The sequence below is a fragment of the Castor canadensis genome, chromosome 11 (assembly GCF_047511655.1).
Source record: "Castor canadensis chromosome 11, mCasCan1.hap1v2, whole genome shotgun sequence".
Lineage (NCBI taxonomy): Eukaryota > Metazoa > Chordata > Mammalia > Rodentia > Castoridae > Castor > Castor canadensis.
Genome location: NC_133396.1, coordinates 112261111 through 112276273, shown reverse-complemented (window position 1 = coordinate 112276273; position 15163 = coordinate 112261111). Strand labels below are relative to the sequence as shown.

General features: G+C 39.3%; 1 protein-coding gene across 6 annotated transcripts in view; it reads left to right on the top strand.

Moving 5' to 3' along the window:
• The window catches only part of Mia3 (MIA SH3 domain ER export factor 3), a 63201-nt gene that overhangs the window by 15697 nt on the left and 32341 nt on the right, over positions 1-15163 (top strand). For 5 of the 6 annotated variants that reach the window (XM_074048263.1, XM_074048264.1, XM_020160418.2 and 2 more), the window contains exons 1-3: positions 9584-9752; positions 11388-11521; positions 14352-14438. In XM_074048263.1, coding sequence (XP_073904364.1) covers positions 9620-9752; positions 11388-11521; positions 14352-14438 — 354 coding nt within the window. In that variant the 5' untranslated portion in view covers positions 9584-9619. Of the gene's footprint in view, positions 1-9583; positions 9753-11387; positions 11522-14351; positions 14439-15163 lie in introns of those variants that run through there. The other variant, XM_074048265.1, reaches the window with a different exon arrangement.

Below are 15163 nucleotides of genomic sequence, written 5' to 3'. Positions count from 1 at the left end.
CAAGTATGCCCCCCACACACGGTACCTATTTTATGGTCCTGTCTTTATTAATTCCAAAGTCAATGTTCAAAGGGGTTTCTTGAAGTATTCCCCCTCCTGCCCCGTGAGTATACTTTACTTTGGTCAGTTCAACCCCTTCCATTTCTCTCCCTTAATATTTCTTTTTAATATTATAAACTTCCCCATGTAAGTTTTTGACAACACTATTTAGGTATTAGTGGTATTTAAATAAATTGTACAGTTTTATGAGTTCAGACACAGAAACACATAAAACCACTACCATGGTCAAAGGAAGGAACATACCTATCACCTCAAGTTTCTTTGTGTCCATACCTTCCTTAACCTGTCCTTCCTGCCCTCTCAATAGACAACCACTGATCTGTGTTCTGTTATCAGAGATTAGTTTGAATGCTGTAGCACTTTATGTAAATAAAGTTATACAATATGTACTTTTTCTTATCTGGTTTATCTCACTCAGAATCTCCTTGTTGATAGTATCAATAGATCCTTATTTTTTATGAGTAGTTTTCCATATTTTATTATCTATTTTTGCCTGTTGATGGACATCTGTTTTGTTTTGTTTTCTTTTTTTGACTATTACAAATGAAGCCACTATGAAGATTTTGTGCAAGTCTTGGTGTGGACATATACTTTTGTTTCTTTGGGGTAAATACCACAAAGTGGAAAGACTGGATTCATATAGTAGTTGTGGTTTAATTTTGTTTTTAAATTCAATTTTTTTCCTTTATTGTTGTGTTGGGTGGGGGTATATTATGGCATTTATAAAGGTTCTTACAATGTATCAAATATGTCATACTTTGATTCACCCTCTCCACCAGTCTTAATTTTTTTTACATTTAAAAAAAATTTTTTTATTAGGATATATTAATTGTACAGGGGGATTCATAGTGACAATTCCAATTAGACTTATATTGTACATTAGTTACATTGCGCCCATTGTCTCTCTTCTGCAACTCCCTCTCCGCCCCAACAATTAAAGCAATTGCAAGAGGTTTCTTAGTTCTGTTTGATACAGATATATGAAGTCCATCAACCATATACACTCACATCTCCTTCATTCACCTTCCCCCTCCCACTAGCACCTCCCCCCACACACTGTACCTATTTTATAGTCCTATTTTTCATTATTAATATTTAAGTTAATGTTCAAAAGGGTGTCTCAATGTATGCCCACTGTGGTACACTTTACTTTGGTCTGTTCAACCCCATTACTCTCCCTTACCCCTTTATTCCCACCTCCCCGTTTTTCATTAGCTTTCAATGCATATCCTTATATCGTCTACCTTCAGATGGGGTTTAATTTTTTTTTTTTTTTTGGCAGTACTGGCACTTGAACTCAGGGCCTACACTCGGCCAGCCCTTTTTTTGTGAAGGGTTTTTTCGAGATAGGGTCTTGTGGAACTGTTTGCCTGGCCTGGATTCAAACCATGGTCCTCCTGATCTCTGCCCCCAAAGTAGCTAGGATTACAGGTGTAAGCCACCAGCACCTGGCCAGATGTGGTTTAATTTTTAAAGAAACTGCCAAACTGTTTTCAAACAGTTTGCATCATTTTACTTCTATTTTTAAAAACTTTTTATTGTTGTGCTGGGTGGGGATACATTGTGGCATTTACAAAAGTTACTATATATCAAATAAACTTGAATTCACTCCCTGTACCATTTTCAATTATAGATGACACTGATATAATTTAGTAGTCTCTATCTTTCTTAACTCTTAGAGTATACATGTAATATTGTGGTTTTGGTTTGTATTTTACTAATGATTCATGATGTGGAATATCTTCTTGTGCACACATTTGCCATATGTGTATCTACTTTGGTGGAGTGTCTATTTAAATCTTTTGCTCATTTTTTCCAAATTGGATTGTTTTTCTTATTATTAAGTTTCAAGAATTATCCATATAGTCCTAGATATAATTCTCATAGATAAATGTTTTGCAAATAGTTTCTCCTCGTCTTTGCCTTCCCTTTCCATTTTCGTGACAATGAATGTAGACATGAGAGCCAAAGTTTTTATTTTGAGGCAGTGCAGGTTCCTGTGAGGGCTGAGACAGTGCTGAGGAACCATGCAGGCCACAGACCAAGGTGCAGGGGCTGTGGTGGTCAAGGCTAAGGTTGCCCTGGTGGCCAGGTAGTTCAGTAGATGCAGAGGCTGGTAGATGATGGGGCACCACGGGTTGCATGGGCCCCTTATGTCCCTGGTCTTGGTAGAGTCACCATAGTTGGGCCTGGAGGACACACTGCCTCAGGGCCCCTATCCTGTGGAAGGCCTGGCTGGACAGCCAGGAGAATAAACCAGTAGACCGGCTGTTTCAGATCAGAATGGATACCCTGAGCCCACAGCCAGAGGGCCAGGATGCTAATTGCTTCATTTTTTCCTCACTGTGCCTTTTCCATCTTGCACTCAAGCAAAGATTGCCTTCTAGCTCCTGGTCCCACATGCCCGGGCCCTCCAAGGTATAGTATAGAAGGACTTCACAGTGTACATACCAGCTATCCTACTGACTGCTGAAGACCTCAATCAAGTCTCTTTCCACTACCTCCTGTCTCCGCTAGTTTTCCCTGTTATTGCAGATCATACAGTGCTTTGTTCCCCCTTTTTTTGCCAGGCCTTGGCCAGGAAAAGGGGATTAAGCCTAAACTAGTGTCCCTTCCTAGGCCATGCATCCTTCCCTGGAAAATCAGTTCATGCAGTGGCTGCCACTTTATTATGGGGCCTGCTGGTTTACTGATGGGCACTCTTGGTCCTGTTGTTTACCTGTGCTGTTGGAGGAGGGGAGGGCTTCAATGTTTATTACTACAGAAAATAAAACTCAGCTACTACTCTACATCTGAGTTTCTTTTTAGCCTCTGCCCCTCTACATTTTCTTGCCGTTGTCCTTGTGTTGGAGTAGAGGTTCAAAATTCAGATGTTCAAGTAGTATCCAAGAAGATAATTAAGAAAATGTAAGTCAATTGTGTGCTGTCCTGCAGCATTAACTATAGTCAACATTTTGGGATATTTTCCTTAGCTTTATATTTTCATTTTAATTTTTAAAATATAACAATAACATATAATGTGTTAGTTTTCAAATACGGCATTATTTTAATTCAAATTCTAAATTATATAACATACAGCTTCTTAAAGTTCAAAAATGTGTAATTGAATAGATGTACAAAAGAATTATAAAAAGTCTGTATTTTGATTAAGTCCAACTTATTGATTTATTTCTTGCAGAGTTTGTGCTTTTTTGTGTGTATTTTAAAAATATTTGCCAAACCTAAGGTCACAAACTTAATTTTTTTCCTCTGTCTTCTTCTAGAAGTTTTATAGATTTAGTTCCTACATTTAGGCCTTTGGTTTATTCTTGGCAGCAATCTGTGAGGGCTCCCATTGCACCATGTCCTTGCCAACTTGTTACTATCTTTTTGATCATAGCTACCATAGTAGAGGTGATGTGGTAGATGTGAAGTGGTTTTACTTTCCGTTTCTCAAATGGCTAATGATGTTGAGTAACCCTTTGTTTGTTTATTGGCTTTCATGTACTTTCTTTGAAGCAGTATCTATTCAAATCCTTTACTCATTTCCTAATTGAGTTGTCTTTTCATTATTGGCTAGTAAGAATCGCTTATATAATCTTGATACTAGTCCCTCATTAATACTATGAATTGCAAATATTTTCTTCTGTCTGATTATCTTTTCACTTTCTTTTATGGTATCCTTTGAAACACAGATGTTTTAGATTTGATTAAGTCCAATTTATTTTTTTACTTTCACTGTTTGTGTTTTGGTGCCATTTCTAAGAAGACATTGTGTACTCCAAGTTTTATCCTTATTCTTTCTCCTACTTTTAGGGGTTTAGTTTCACATTTAGGTCTGTGATCTATTTTGAGTAAATTTTTGTCTGGTTATGACGTAGGGTCCAATTTAATTCCTTTGCATTAAAAATAGACTTGTTTTTGAGAAATATTTTCATGTGTTATACGATTCTAGGGTGGGTGTCAACTCTTTTTCTTTTGGTACTTAAAAATGTTGGTGTACTGCCTTCTGGTTTGTATACTTCTTTCTTACATGTTTCTGAAAATAAGTATCCTGTTATCCTATCTTTACTCCTCTGTATGTATGGCATCTGTTTTCTCCAGGGTTTTTTGTTTTTTTTTTTAAAGCTTTTTCTTGGTTTTAAGCATTTTGATGTACATTAGTGTCATTTTCATCATCTTTCATGTGCTTTGGGTTTATTGAACTTTCTGAGTCTGTGAGTGCTCATTAAGTTTGAAACACTTTCATTCATTCATTATTTCTTCAAATATGTTTTCGCCTCTTTCAGGCACTCCAATTACATGTATATTGGACAGTCTAAAGTTGTGTGGACCAATGATCTGATCATTTGTCTTTATCTCTTTTCTCTCTCTGTTTCATTGTGGAGAATTTATATCACTAAATCTATAGTCTACTAATATTTTCTTCTGCAATGTTAGTTTCATTCAGTGTGATATTCATCTTACCCATTTTTTTTTCCGTCTAAGTTCCAGTTAATTTTTTATCTTGTGTTTTTTTTCTCCTTTATATGCTTGTGTTTTCCTATAGCATCTTGAATATATGGAATAAAACTGTATTAATGCCCTCATATAATAACTCTATCATAGTGTCATCTCTGATAGTTTCTTTTTATTTTCATTTTGAGTTGTATTTTTCAGTTTCTTTTTATTTTCATTTTGAGTTGTATTTTTCTGCTTTGCAGTTCTCATAACATTTTTATTGGATTCTAGATATCTTGAATTTATCTTTTGGTTCTGGATATTTTATTATTCTTTTAAATATTTTTGGTCTTTGTTCTGGAATACAGTTAATTTACTTGGAAACATTTTTATTTTTTTCAAACTTTCTTTGTTGGGCAGGATCAAAGTAGCATTTAAACTTGGGCTAATGCTTCCCCTTGACTAAATATGTACTTGATGCCTTGTTCATTACAAACTTTTCTACTTTAGCTGGTGATAACATGTTCTCCACTCCAACAATCCTCTCCCTTCCTCTCTGATTGTTCTTTCTCTGGCCTCAGGTAGTTCCTCCTACATGTACTTATTGTTACTAAGCACAAAATGTGAAAGAAACCCTCTGTAGATGTCTGGAGTACTCTCTCTCTGTCTCTCTCCCTCTCTCTCTCTCTCTCCATCTCTCTCTCTCCCTCCCTCCCTGCCTTCTTCCCTCCTTCTCTACCTCCCTCCAACCTTCTCTCTGCAGTCCTCCTAGGAGCTTGTCTCTTCTCTCCTGTACTCTGCTCTGTGAAACTAGCTGTACTGGTGTCTCCAAATTTTAGTATCTCTCTTTAAGTCGAGGAGATTATCTATCTGAGTTTGTGGCCTGAAAACTCTTTCTATGAAGTAAGCTGACCAATCAGAGCACTCATCTCAAATGCTCAACTTTATGTTAGGGATCACTGAACTATCTTGCTTATTGTTCAATGTCTGAGAACTGTTGTCCAATTTTTTAGATGTCTATTCCTCTTAGAAGCTGTGATCCCAAATAAATGTTTTATACCATTCTCTGGAAACTAAGTGCTTTCATAGTTTACAATAGATGAGGTTCTTCCTGGGACTTCAGAGTTAGATCTTCCAGATGCTCCTGGGTAGGTGCAAGGATAATGATTTGTGCATTTTGCTGTCTCCTATCTGTTTCAGATATATTTGCCTTGTCCTTTTATTTAGTTTCCTGAGGTCAGACATCCTATATATCTTATATTTTTTCTTTCTTTTTTTAAAGAGTTCTGAGTACAAATACACTGTATCTTATATTTCTGTCTCCATCCCAAACTATACACATTTACTTGTTTTGTTTTGAGACAGGGTGTCACTATATAGTCCAGACTGGCCTGGATGTGTAGCTCAAACTTTGATCCTCCTGCCTTCTAAGTGCTATTACAGGTTTGTGCCACCACACCTGGCACTTTAGACACATTTGCTTTTAACTATTACTCAGCCACTGAAAATTCTCCTGGAGGTGTTAATAAATAATGCACCTAGGATTAGAGTGTGTTAAGCATCAATGCCATATAGTCAAATGCCACTATCTATCTATCTATCTATCTATCTATCTGTCTACATATATACATATTTATATAGTCACCACTACTCCCAGGTGCTCAGCTGAGAAATTTTTTATCCTCCAGACTGGTTAATAATATCTCTTCAAGATAATAAGTTCTTAAGAAAATGCAGATAATTCTAAATTGCAAAGTAAAGAACCAGTTCTTTGGTAACTGGAAGCACTGATTCTGCATATAAAAGTATATCTGATTATGAGCCAAAGTAAATATCAGTAAAGTGATATTCAATTAGGTCATTTTGTTATTTTGCTTTTTTCTCTAATGAATTTCCACTAATTTTATTCTGAATAGAAATAGCAAAAAATTAAAATTACTTTCTTATCTGCTATAATATTAAGAAAAACATAGAATGGATTTCATTCACTCTGTCCATGAGAAATACTCCATTATTCAACAATAAATCTATCTGGGCATCTGTTCCTGATGTAGAGGGAAGATATTAAATGCTCTGTTCTCATGGTGTATTTCCTCTCAGTACTGTTTATATATGGAAGGTTTGTTTAGGTTATTGGTGTTATATACTTATAATATGTGAAGAACCATGGGTTCATCCAACAAATCTTTGTTGAATACCTCATACATTCCAAACATTTCTGTGGGCACTGATGTAGTAGAAATGAACAAAACGCACCCATGGAGCTTATGTTTGAGGAAGATGAAGGGCAGTAAAATAGATAATAAATAGGTAAGGAAAGTGGTCAGGGCTCTAAAAATAATAAAGCAGGGGCTTGATGGGAAAGGGTTCTGTTTTAACATAGAGTGGTCAGAGAAGGCCTCTCTCATACTGTCTGGCACTATGGCAGAGATATGATGAAGCATGGGGACTAGTTAGCCAGACAGATTAGTTAAGGGAATCATTTCAGGTTGAGGGAAAATTACAAGTGTAAATGAGCTGAGGCAGGAGTGGGCTTGGTATATTTGAGTGAAACTAGCAGAGTAAGAAGAGAATGTTAGGAAGTAGAGTAAAAATATGAGGGAGTCAAATAAGATAGTGCAGTGTATAGCAAAGTCAGTGCATTTTGTTTGATGAAATAGCAAGCTATAGGAAAAGTATTGAGCACAAGAGAAACACAGCCAAATTTATATTTTAAAATATTACTCTAGTTGCTATGAGACAATAGATATTGGCAGTATGAGGGTAGAAGCAAGAACAGTGCAAAGGCTACTGTCATGTGCCTTATGATGGTTTGGCCTACAGTGTTGGCATAGCAGGTGGTGAGAAGTGGTTAACTTTTAGATATAATTCAAATGCCTATGCTGAGTGAAAGAAATCAGACAAAAAAATACATACTGTAGAATTCCATCAGATTCTAGAAAATGCTAACTAATCTATAGTGACGAAAGATTTAGTAGACAAACAGGAGAGGGGAAGGACAGATTATAAAGAGGCATAAGGGATGATTTGAGGATGATAGAAGTATTCATCTGTCAATGAAATCTATTGAAACTGAATGGTCTCTAGGGTGAATCCATGTCAAAACTTAATAAATTATAGACCTGGAAGCATGGCTCAAGTGGTGAAGAAACTTATCAAATTGTATACTTTAAACGTATACAATTTCCTGTGGGTTAATGATACCTCAATAAAGCTATTAAAATAAAGGCATAGGATTGTGTGATGGATTGGACTTGGGGTGTGAGAGAAAAAAGATCACGGATGGTTTGTAAATTTTGGTACCACCCAAAGGGTGTCTGTCCATGACCTTACCCACTGTAAAATCCTCCGTAGTACATTGTTCTAGTGGGACCTCTCATTGTTCTAACATACAAACATTTGTGAGTATCGCCTTTTCATCTTTTTCTTTATTCAGCATTATGGGTTACATTGTGGATCACAGTCTTTTCTCTGGATTTTAAAGAATCCAGTGGATTTGTTGTTCAAGATTGAGAGGACTACAGTGAGAAGCCCCTGGTCACAGACAAATGTAAACCATTCCAACAAGGATTGAAGTGTCAGGGCTACTTTTCACTGATCGCTTGTGACTTAAAAAATATAGACAATTCAGTTACATCATGATCGAAGTAAGGTTTTGCTCTCTAGTTGGCAAGAAAGTACAACTGGATGGAGGATTTTAAATTGTGACTAAGAGGGAATGTGCTAGGTAGCCAGGGGTGTGGTTCAAGTGATAGAGTGCCTATCTAGCCCTGAGTTCAAACCCCAGTACCACCAGAGAGAGAAAGAGAGAAAGAGTGAGCGAGAGCAGGTACTACATGAGTTTGAATCTTAGCTTCATCACTAACTAGATGTGTGAATGCTTTGATTTACTCATCTTAAGACGAACTATTATTGTGAAAGTTAAATGATCTATATAAAAACTGTAGAATAGCAACTGGGCATATAGAAAGCACTCAGTAAACACGAAGTAGTATTGATTATCATTACTTCTCTCATTATTATTTTTCGGGTTTAGTTTTTTTTATTTGGTGTTCCTGGGGTTTGAACTTGGGCCTCATGCTTGCTAGGCAGGTGCTCTGCCACTTGAGCCACTCTGCCAACCCTTTTTTTGTGTTGGTTATTTTCAAGAGAGGGTCATGTAAACTATTTCCTCAGGCTGGCCTGTAAGAGCCATCCTCCTGATCTCTGCCTCCTAAGTGGCTAGGAGTACAGGTGTGAGCCTCCAGCGCCTGGCCTCTTCATTTTTTTGTCAGTTGGTTTCCACTAACTTATGGACTTTTGACTTATCTCGTCTCCCACAGCATAGTAGGGCTTTGTCCAATGTCTGAAACGGGAGCACAAAATGGAAGCTCAGTCCATTGGTGTGAATTAAATTACTTCCGTTATGAGTAAAGACAAGAATCTCAATCGCAGCCAGAGGACCACTGGCTACCTCTGTGTACCCCCACGGGTACCCATCTTAAAAGAACAAGCAGGCCATAGTCTCTAATTTCCATCTTCCATTCCATTCACTTTTTCCTTTCCTAATCAAAAGGAATCCGTGGGGTTCACAAAGGAACCCCTGGGAGTCTAAAGTGGGATGGGGGAGAATCTGGAAACAAGAGACAAATTGTGACAAATCGTGGGTGGGATTTGGTAGTTCAGAAAAGGAGGTACCAAACTAAGAAGGAGGGTTTGGGAAGTGGGGGGATGGGCTAGTTCAGGATGGACCAGAAATAGTAAACTGATGAACGAGCCAGAAAGGAACTGTTGGGCTGGCAAGTGGGGGAGGGGGGAGCGAAGACTAGAGTCACGCGGGGGGGGGGTCGCCCGTTAGGGGACAGAAGCAAAGGCAGCTGATTGGACGAGGGAAAAAAAACTCAGAATTCAGTTGCTTAGGCAGCGACCAAACAGAAAACGCTGGGGGAGAAGGACGGAGCTTGGGCGTCGTCCGCACGGTCCCCAGCATCTCTCTCTTAATTCTCTACTGACGTGTCGGTAGCGAACTGTTCAACCCAACCCAGGTCGCCTCTTCTCGGTGCCCCGCTCTCCCCCGCCCCCTGTCCCCTCCCCCGGCGCCGCCCGCCGGCGTCCGCCCAGCCTCCTCGTCCGCGTCACTGACTGCCGAGATGACCACAACATGGCTGCGGCGCCGGTGCTGTTCGTCTGGCTGCTAGTTCTCTGGCTGCCCTGGGGCGTGCCGAGCCCGCCAGACCCCAGCACCAAAAGGCGCTTCTCCGAGCAGAAAATCTGCGCGGACGAAGAATGCAGCCGTGAGTGTGCGGACCGACGGGAGGGCAGGCGTGTGGGTGGCCGGGGGGTCACCGCAGTGGCGCCTCCTGGAGTCGGAGCCCCTCAGCTCGGTGGCTGGCGTACGGGGTCGCAGGCCCCGTGGGCGGAGTACCGGGATGGCCGAGACCCAGGACCCTGCGTTTGTCCGCTCGGGCTCTGCAGGCGCCCGACCAGCCGGCCCTGACTGTAGGGGACTACACCTCCCACTTGTTGCCAGCCTTTCCTTTCTCCGCTGCTGGCTGAGGCAAAGGGCTGGGCTGGGGCCCCCGATCCCGAGGGACAGCTTCCAGCTTTCCTCTTCCCCGATCCGCCCTGGGCTCCCCAAGCCTTGCTGAGCGCTTTCCTGCCCTCGCCGCTGGAACCTGGGTCGGCGCGGGAGGAAGGCAGATGCTCTGAGGGATCGGTGGGCGCAATCCGAGTGGCAGTTGATAGTGGGGTTCCCCAGTAAAGGTGCCCTGGCGCAGCCCCTTCGCACTTCAGCTACACTGGGATTTGGGCTTGGGTGCCTTTTGAACGGAGACTGGAGTGAGAGGTTTGGGACGAGCCCCCGAGTCCAGGCATGCTGTGTATTTCCAGGTCTCCACCCTAACTGCTTCAATCCTGTTATTTCTGTGCATAGAAGCCTGTTTGCAAGTTGCCAGGTAGGGCAGCAGAAAGGCCAAATCCTTTCGTTCTTGAAAAAGGCCTAAAATCTGCATCCACCACCTGAGAACCTCAGCCTAGTCATCTGTGCGCAGGAAGCGGAATTGCGCCTCGGTCCTGGATTGGAGGTGGGCGGTGGGGAGGGCGCAGATCTTCAGACTTAGGTGAACAGGTCTGTTACAGTAATGGCAATAATAAATGCTCCAAGGGTCTTCTAAGCCAATCCAGCCCTAGCTTAAGTCTCTTGGGTTGCTGGGAGGAATCCTTTCCTATGTATTTGCCCACCCACAATTCTTTTGGGGTGCAGGTTGGTCTCCAGTAAAGTTGTAATTTACTGACGATGTTATTCATAAATTATAAGCAATCCATATAGAAAATAGTTCATTGTAAAAAGGCCCCAAAGCCTACAGTTTAGCTCTCTGTGTTCCAATTTGTTAACAAAATTAGATTTAGTAATTTTAATTGTTTGTGTCACTCTAATAGCATTAAAGAAATCGAAAGGATGCACCTGTAATTTATGTTAAACTATTCCTAGAGCTAGTCCTAGGGCCGAGGTGAGAAAACACTGCAAAATCGGAACAAGTGCCATTATTTTCCCCTTCTGTTTTCCCTGAACAAAATTGGCCTATTCTCATTTTGCCATTAAATATGGCAAAATGTTTGCTGTTCTTTGCTATCATGCACCATCCTACCTGATTTCCTCAAAACAAGTTACCTGGAGACTCACATCACAATTGCTTTCTCAGAATAGGCAAGCTGTTAAAGGACTCCCGGTTGTAACATAACTTGGGAAATGGACTGTGTCCAAACAGATGTCACCAAACACAACCAGCAGTAGGAGGAGCAGGGCTTGGGTCTATGTTATATTGTATGAAGGGTTTGGGTGAAGTGTGTTTTGTCAGGTGTCCTTGTGTGCTTTGCAAATAGGTGTTCCAGTGTTAACTGATGATTATTTTTTCTATCTTTATATGCAGTACTAATGTACCGGGGTGAAGCTCTCGAAGATTTCACAGGCCCGGATTGCCGTTTTGTGAATTTTAAAAAAGGTGACCCTGTGTATGTCTATTATAAACTGACAGGGGGATCACCTCAAGTTTGGGCAGGAAGTGTAAGTAAAAATTTAACAATCTTTATTTTCTTACTTTGGATTGAATTACTTAGCAATTCAATTTAAACAACTGTTTTCTTGGGGTCTAGAATGGGAGTAACCTAGACTGAAAAAACAAGATGGTCCTGTGATCCTAGCAGGCCTCAGGCCTGGCACAGAGGCTCAGTAGAGACTCCTGAAACTGAACCAAACTAATTCTGGTTACTCCCCCTCAGCATCAAGTTCCAGAACACTACTTAAACCATAAAGGTTGACGTTACATGATGAATGCGTGAAAATTCTTAACTGTAAATTCATTGCTTCCAAAAGGAAGTATCCATGGACATTAGACTTAATCTTGTAAACTATGTGCAAGATACTGTTTCATACATGCAAGTTTAAAGATAACTTTATGTATCTCTTTTTTCTATATTAATAATATTTGTTAAAAAAAAAAAGTGTTGGCCCTGGAAGAGAATCCTGTTTGATTCTTAGTCTGTTAAAAAAGCAACCTGTTAGCCGGGTACCGGTGGCTCACAAGTATAATCCTAGCTACTCAGGAGGAAGAGATCAGGAGGATTCGAAGCCAGCCCAGGCAAATGGTTCACGAGACCCTATCTTGGACAAATCCACCACAAAAAAGGGTTGGTGGAGTAGCTCCAGTTGTAGGCCCTAAGTTCAAGCCCCAGTACTGAAAACAAAACAAAACAAAAAAAAAAAACTGTTGTGTTCTCTGTGTGCTTTTTTTTTTTTATTTTTGTTTGTCATCCTCTCCCTGCTTTTCAGAAACTTGGTGCCTGGAAGTACCCCCCAAGTCTTCTGTTCCCAGCCAGCTTTATGGATGTCTTGATGTCAGACATCAGTGACTTCATCATGTTCTGATGTTCTTAATCAGAAGATTGTCTAGCAGTGACCTGGTTGAGAGGTTTAGGAGTATTGTCCTTTCCTTTTTAAAAAGTGTGATATGTGGAATCTTTGTTTACTTAAAGTAGTAGCAAGTATCCTTGATGCCCTTAGGATTATTCTGACTTAGAACTGTTCCCAGTCCCAAATGTGAGAGATCATGCCCTCAATGAACACCACACAGACAGAAAATAAGACTCTAGAAATGCCTCATGAGAAAAATAGGTTTATTTTGTTATTCCATATTTCTCACGAAGAATCTTGAAACATCAAGTGGTAAGGTACAACTCTTTATTTAGACAGAATCCCAGTTGCATCACTCCATATAAAAAATCTATTCTGTTTCTTTCAAATCTCTAATTGGGATGTCTTGATAGCTTTCACTCTTGGAACTGTTCTCCGTGTTCTTCATGTCTTTCTTCCTTTTGTCATGTCTTATTCTTCCTCCTTTTGTTATTTCCTTACAAGATGGAGGCACTTAATTATGTTTGTTCTGATACTGGCTGATGCAGAATTTATTCTCTTGAGGCAATTCTTTTAACTCCTCCACCCCCAAATCAAACCAAGAGTACCATGGCAGTGATAATACATGGAAGCAAAATTAGACATAAAAATTGCTTCCAGTCTTGAGGACCCATGATTCTATGCCATTTTTCATCAGATCATTAAGAAATGAGATACCACCTGGTATATTAATTGTGGAGCTTTATATAACATATGTCTCAATGGATAAAGATTAAATTTTTATCTTTCCTTTCTCCATATGTCTCTGGTTCCTTTCCTTTTTTTAGAGTCAACCTTAATAGAATTTTCCTCAGAGGTGAAAAGTGTATTTACCCATAGACTCCCCTCATTTTATGAGCCTTATAATTAAGAAATTAAAAACCCTCTCTTCTTCTTTTCAAAATGACTCTCATTCCTGCTTCTTAGTTCTCATTTTGCAGTCTTTTGTTTTGTTTTCTTAGAATTTCAGACTTTATCTGCCAGTAATGCAGCTTTTAATTGCCCTGTCTTATCTAATCTTCATAGCAGTATTGTACCGCTAATACTGGCCTTCAAATGGTTTCCAGATATAACAAGAGCACTCTTGAATGGGGATATTTTAGAATTAGGGATAAGATGACCCTTTTTTCTATTTGTGTACTTGATTTGCAAATCAGTCCTCTTTAATGATTTGGGAAAAGATACTGTTTCAGATAGTAGCTCAGTAAAAGACAGTGTGTTCTCAAGGGGAAATTTATGTACCTTATATACACTTTATGTAGCATAGCTGTTGGTGCCAAAAATGTTTATTTTCTGTACAGGTTTTATTTTGTATGGAACTAAAACTTGGTGTATAGATATAAGCCTGTGTTTCCTTGAAATTTAATTTCCCCTCAAACACTTATAAATGCAGTTTTTGAAAATGCTAGCACAGCATGAAATATCAGTAAGTATTTGCCATTTTTTGTGGTAGTCATATAGTTCAGAAATTTTGTATTCTTTTTACTTATTAATTTTCATGGCTGTAATTTAAGGAAGATACAAGTACTGGCTTCTAAGCAATGCTATAAAATGTGTGGGTAAATTCTTAGTAGAGGTTATTTGGAAATATGTCTCTAACCAGCTTATGATTTTCACAATTTTAATCATATAGTAAATAATAATCTTATGCAGATCTTTTAGTTACTTCTAAATCTAACTTTGTGTGTCAGGTGTTTAGAATTAAACTGGATATATAAAAGAAAACATCAATGGTTTTGGAAATGTTGGTTTAACAATATTATGGATTTAATTCTTACTGGATTAATAATATCAGTGTAATTATTTCAATAATATTCTCTCTCTCTTGTGTATATCTACCTACTCTCTATGTGTATATTTCCTGTCACTACTAAGAAGTCTCTCATTTATATTCCTCATATAGATTTGATTAATATTTGACTCCTTTGCCCATTCATTCATATAGGTTGGACGTATCTTTGGATATTTCCCAAAGGATTTAATCAAGGTACTCCATGAATACACTAAAGAAGAACTTCAAGTCCCTACAGATGTAAGTTGTAGAGTTCTGTTTTGTTTTCAACTATAAGTTAGCCTATACATTCATCAGTTGTATTCAGTTAACTGTTTTCAAAAGTCTTTGAATATGTTTTGGTCATATTCACACCTAACATTTGTGTATCAGATTTTAATTTGGAATCATTTTCCAGAGTTTTAAAATTTATAGTAATTGGTGCTCACCTTCATTGAATCATCCTTCGGCAGCTCTTTGGAGTGGCTCAGCGCATACAAGCTGCTGGGCTAGGGCAGTTCTTAGTTGAGATAGACAGAATGAATAAAGTCACAGAGCTTTTTCTATTCTTAAAATTTCTTGATAATCTCAGGAGCCATGACATCAGTCCTATTGCCTGTTGGGCCTTACTGCTGATAAAGAGACTGGCTGGCATATAAATGAGAGACAGCAGTATGTTAATCACAGAGACCTCACCTGTTTTGGATTCTGCCTTCTTAGTATACTTCCCCATTGGTATTAAGAAAATGGCTTGGCAGGTGGAGGGGCCCTGGTGGAGCGGTGCGAGTGGTAGAGTGTCCACCCAGCAAGTGTGAGGCCTTGAGTTCAAGCCCCAGTTCCACCAAAAAAAAAAAGAGAGAGAGAGAAAGAGAAAATGACTTGGAAATGCATGTGATGGGCAGAAGAAATCATTCTGTTGAATATTATGAAGGTTTGGTTAGGAGGCAAGTTATTTTTGTTGGTTTCTTAGCTTTCCACTCAGTTTA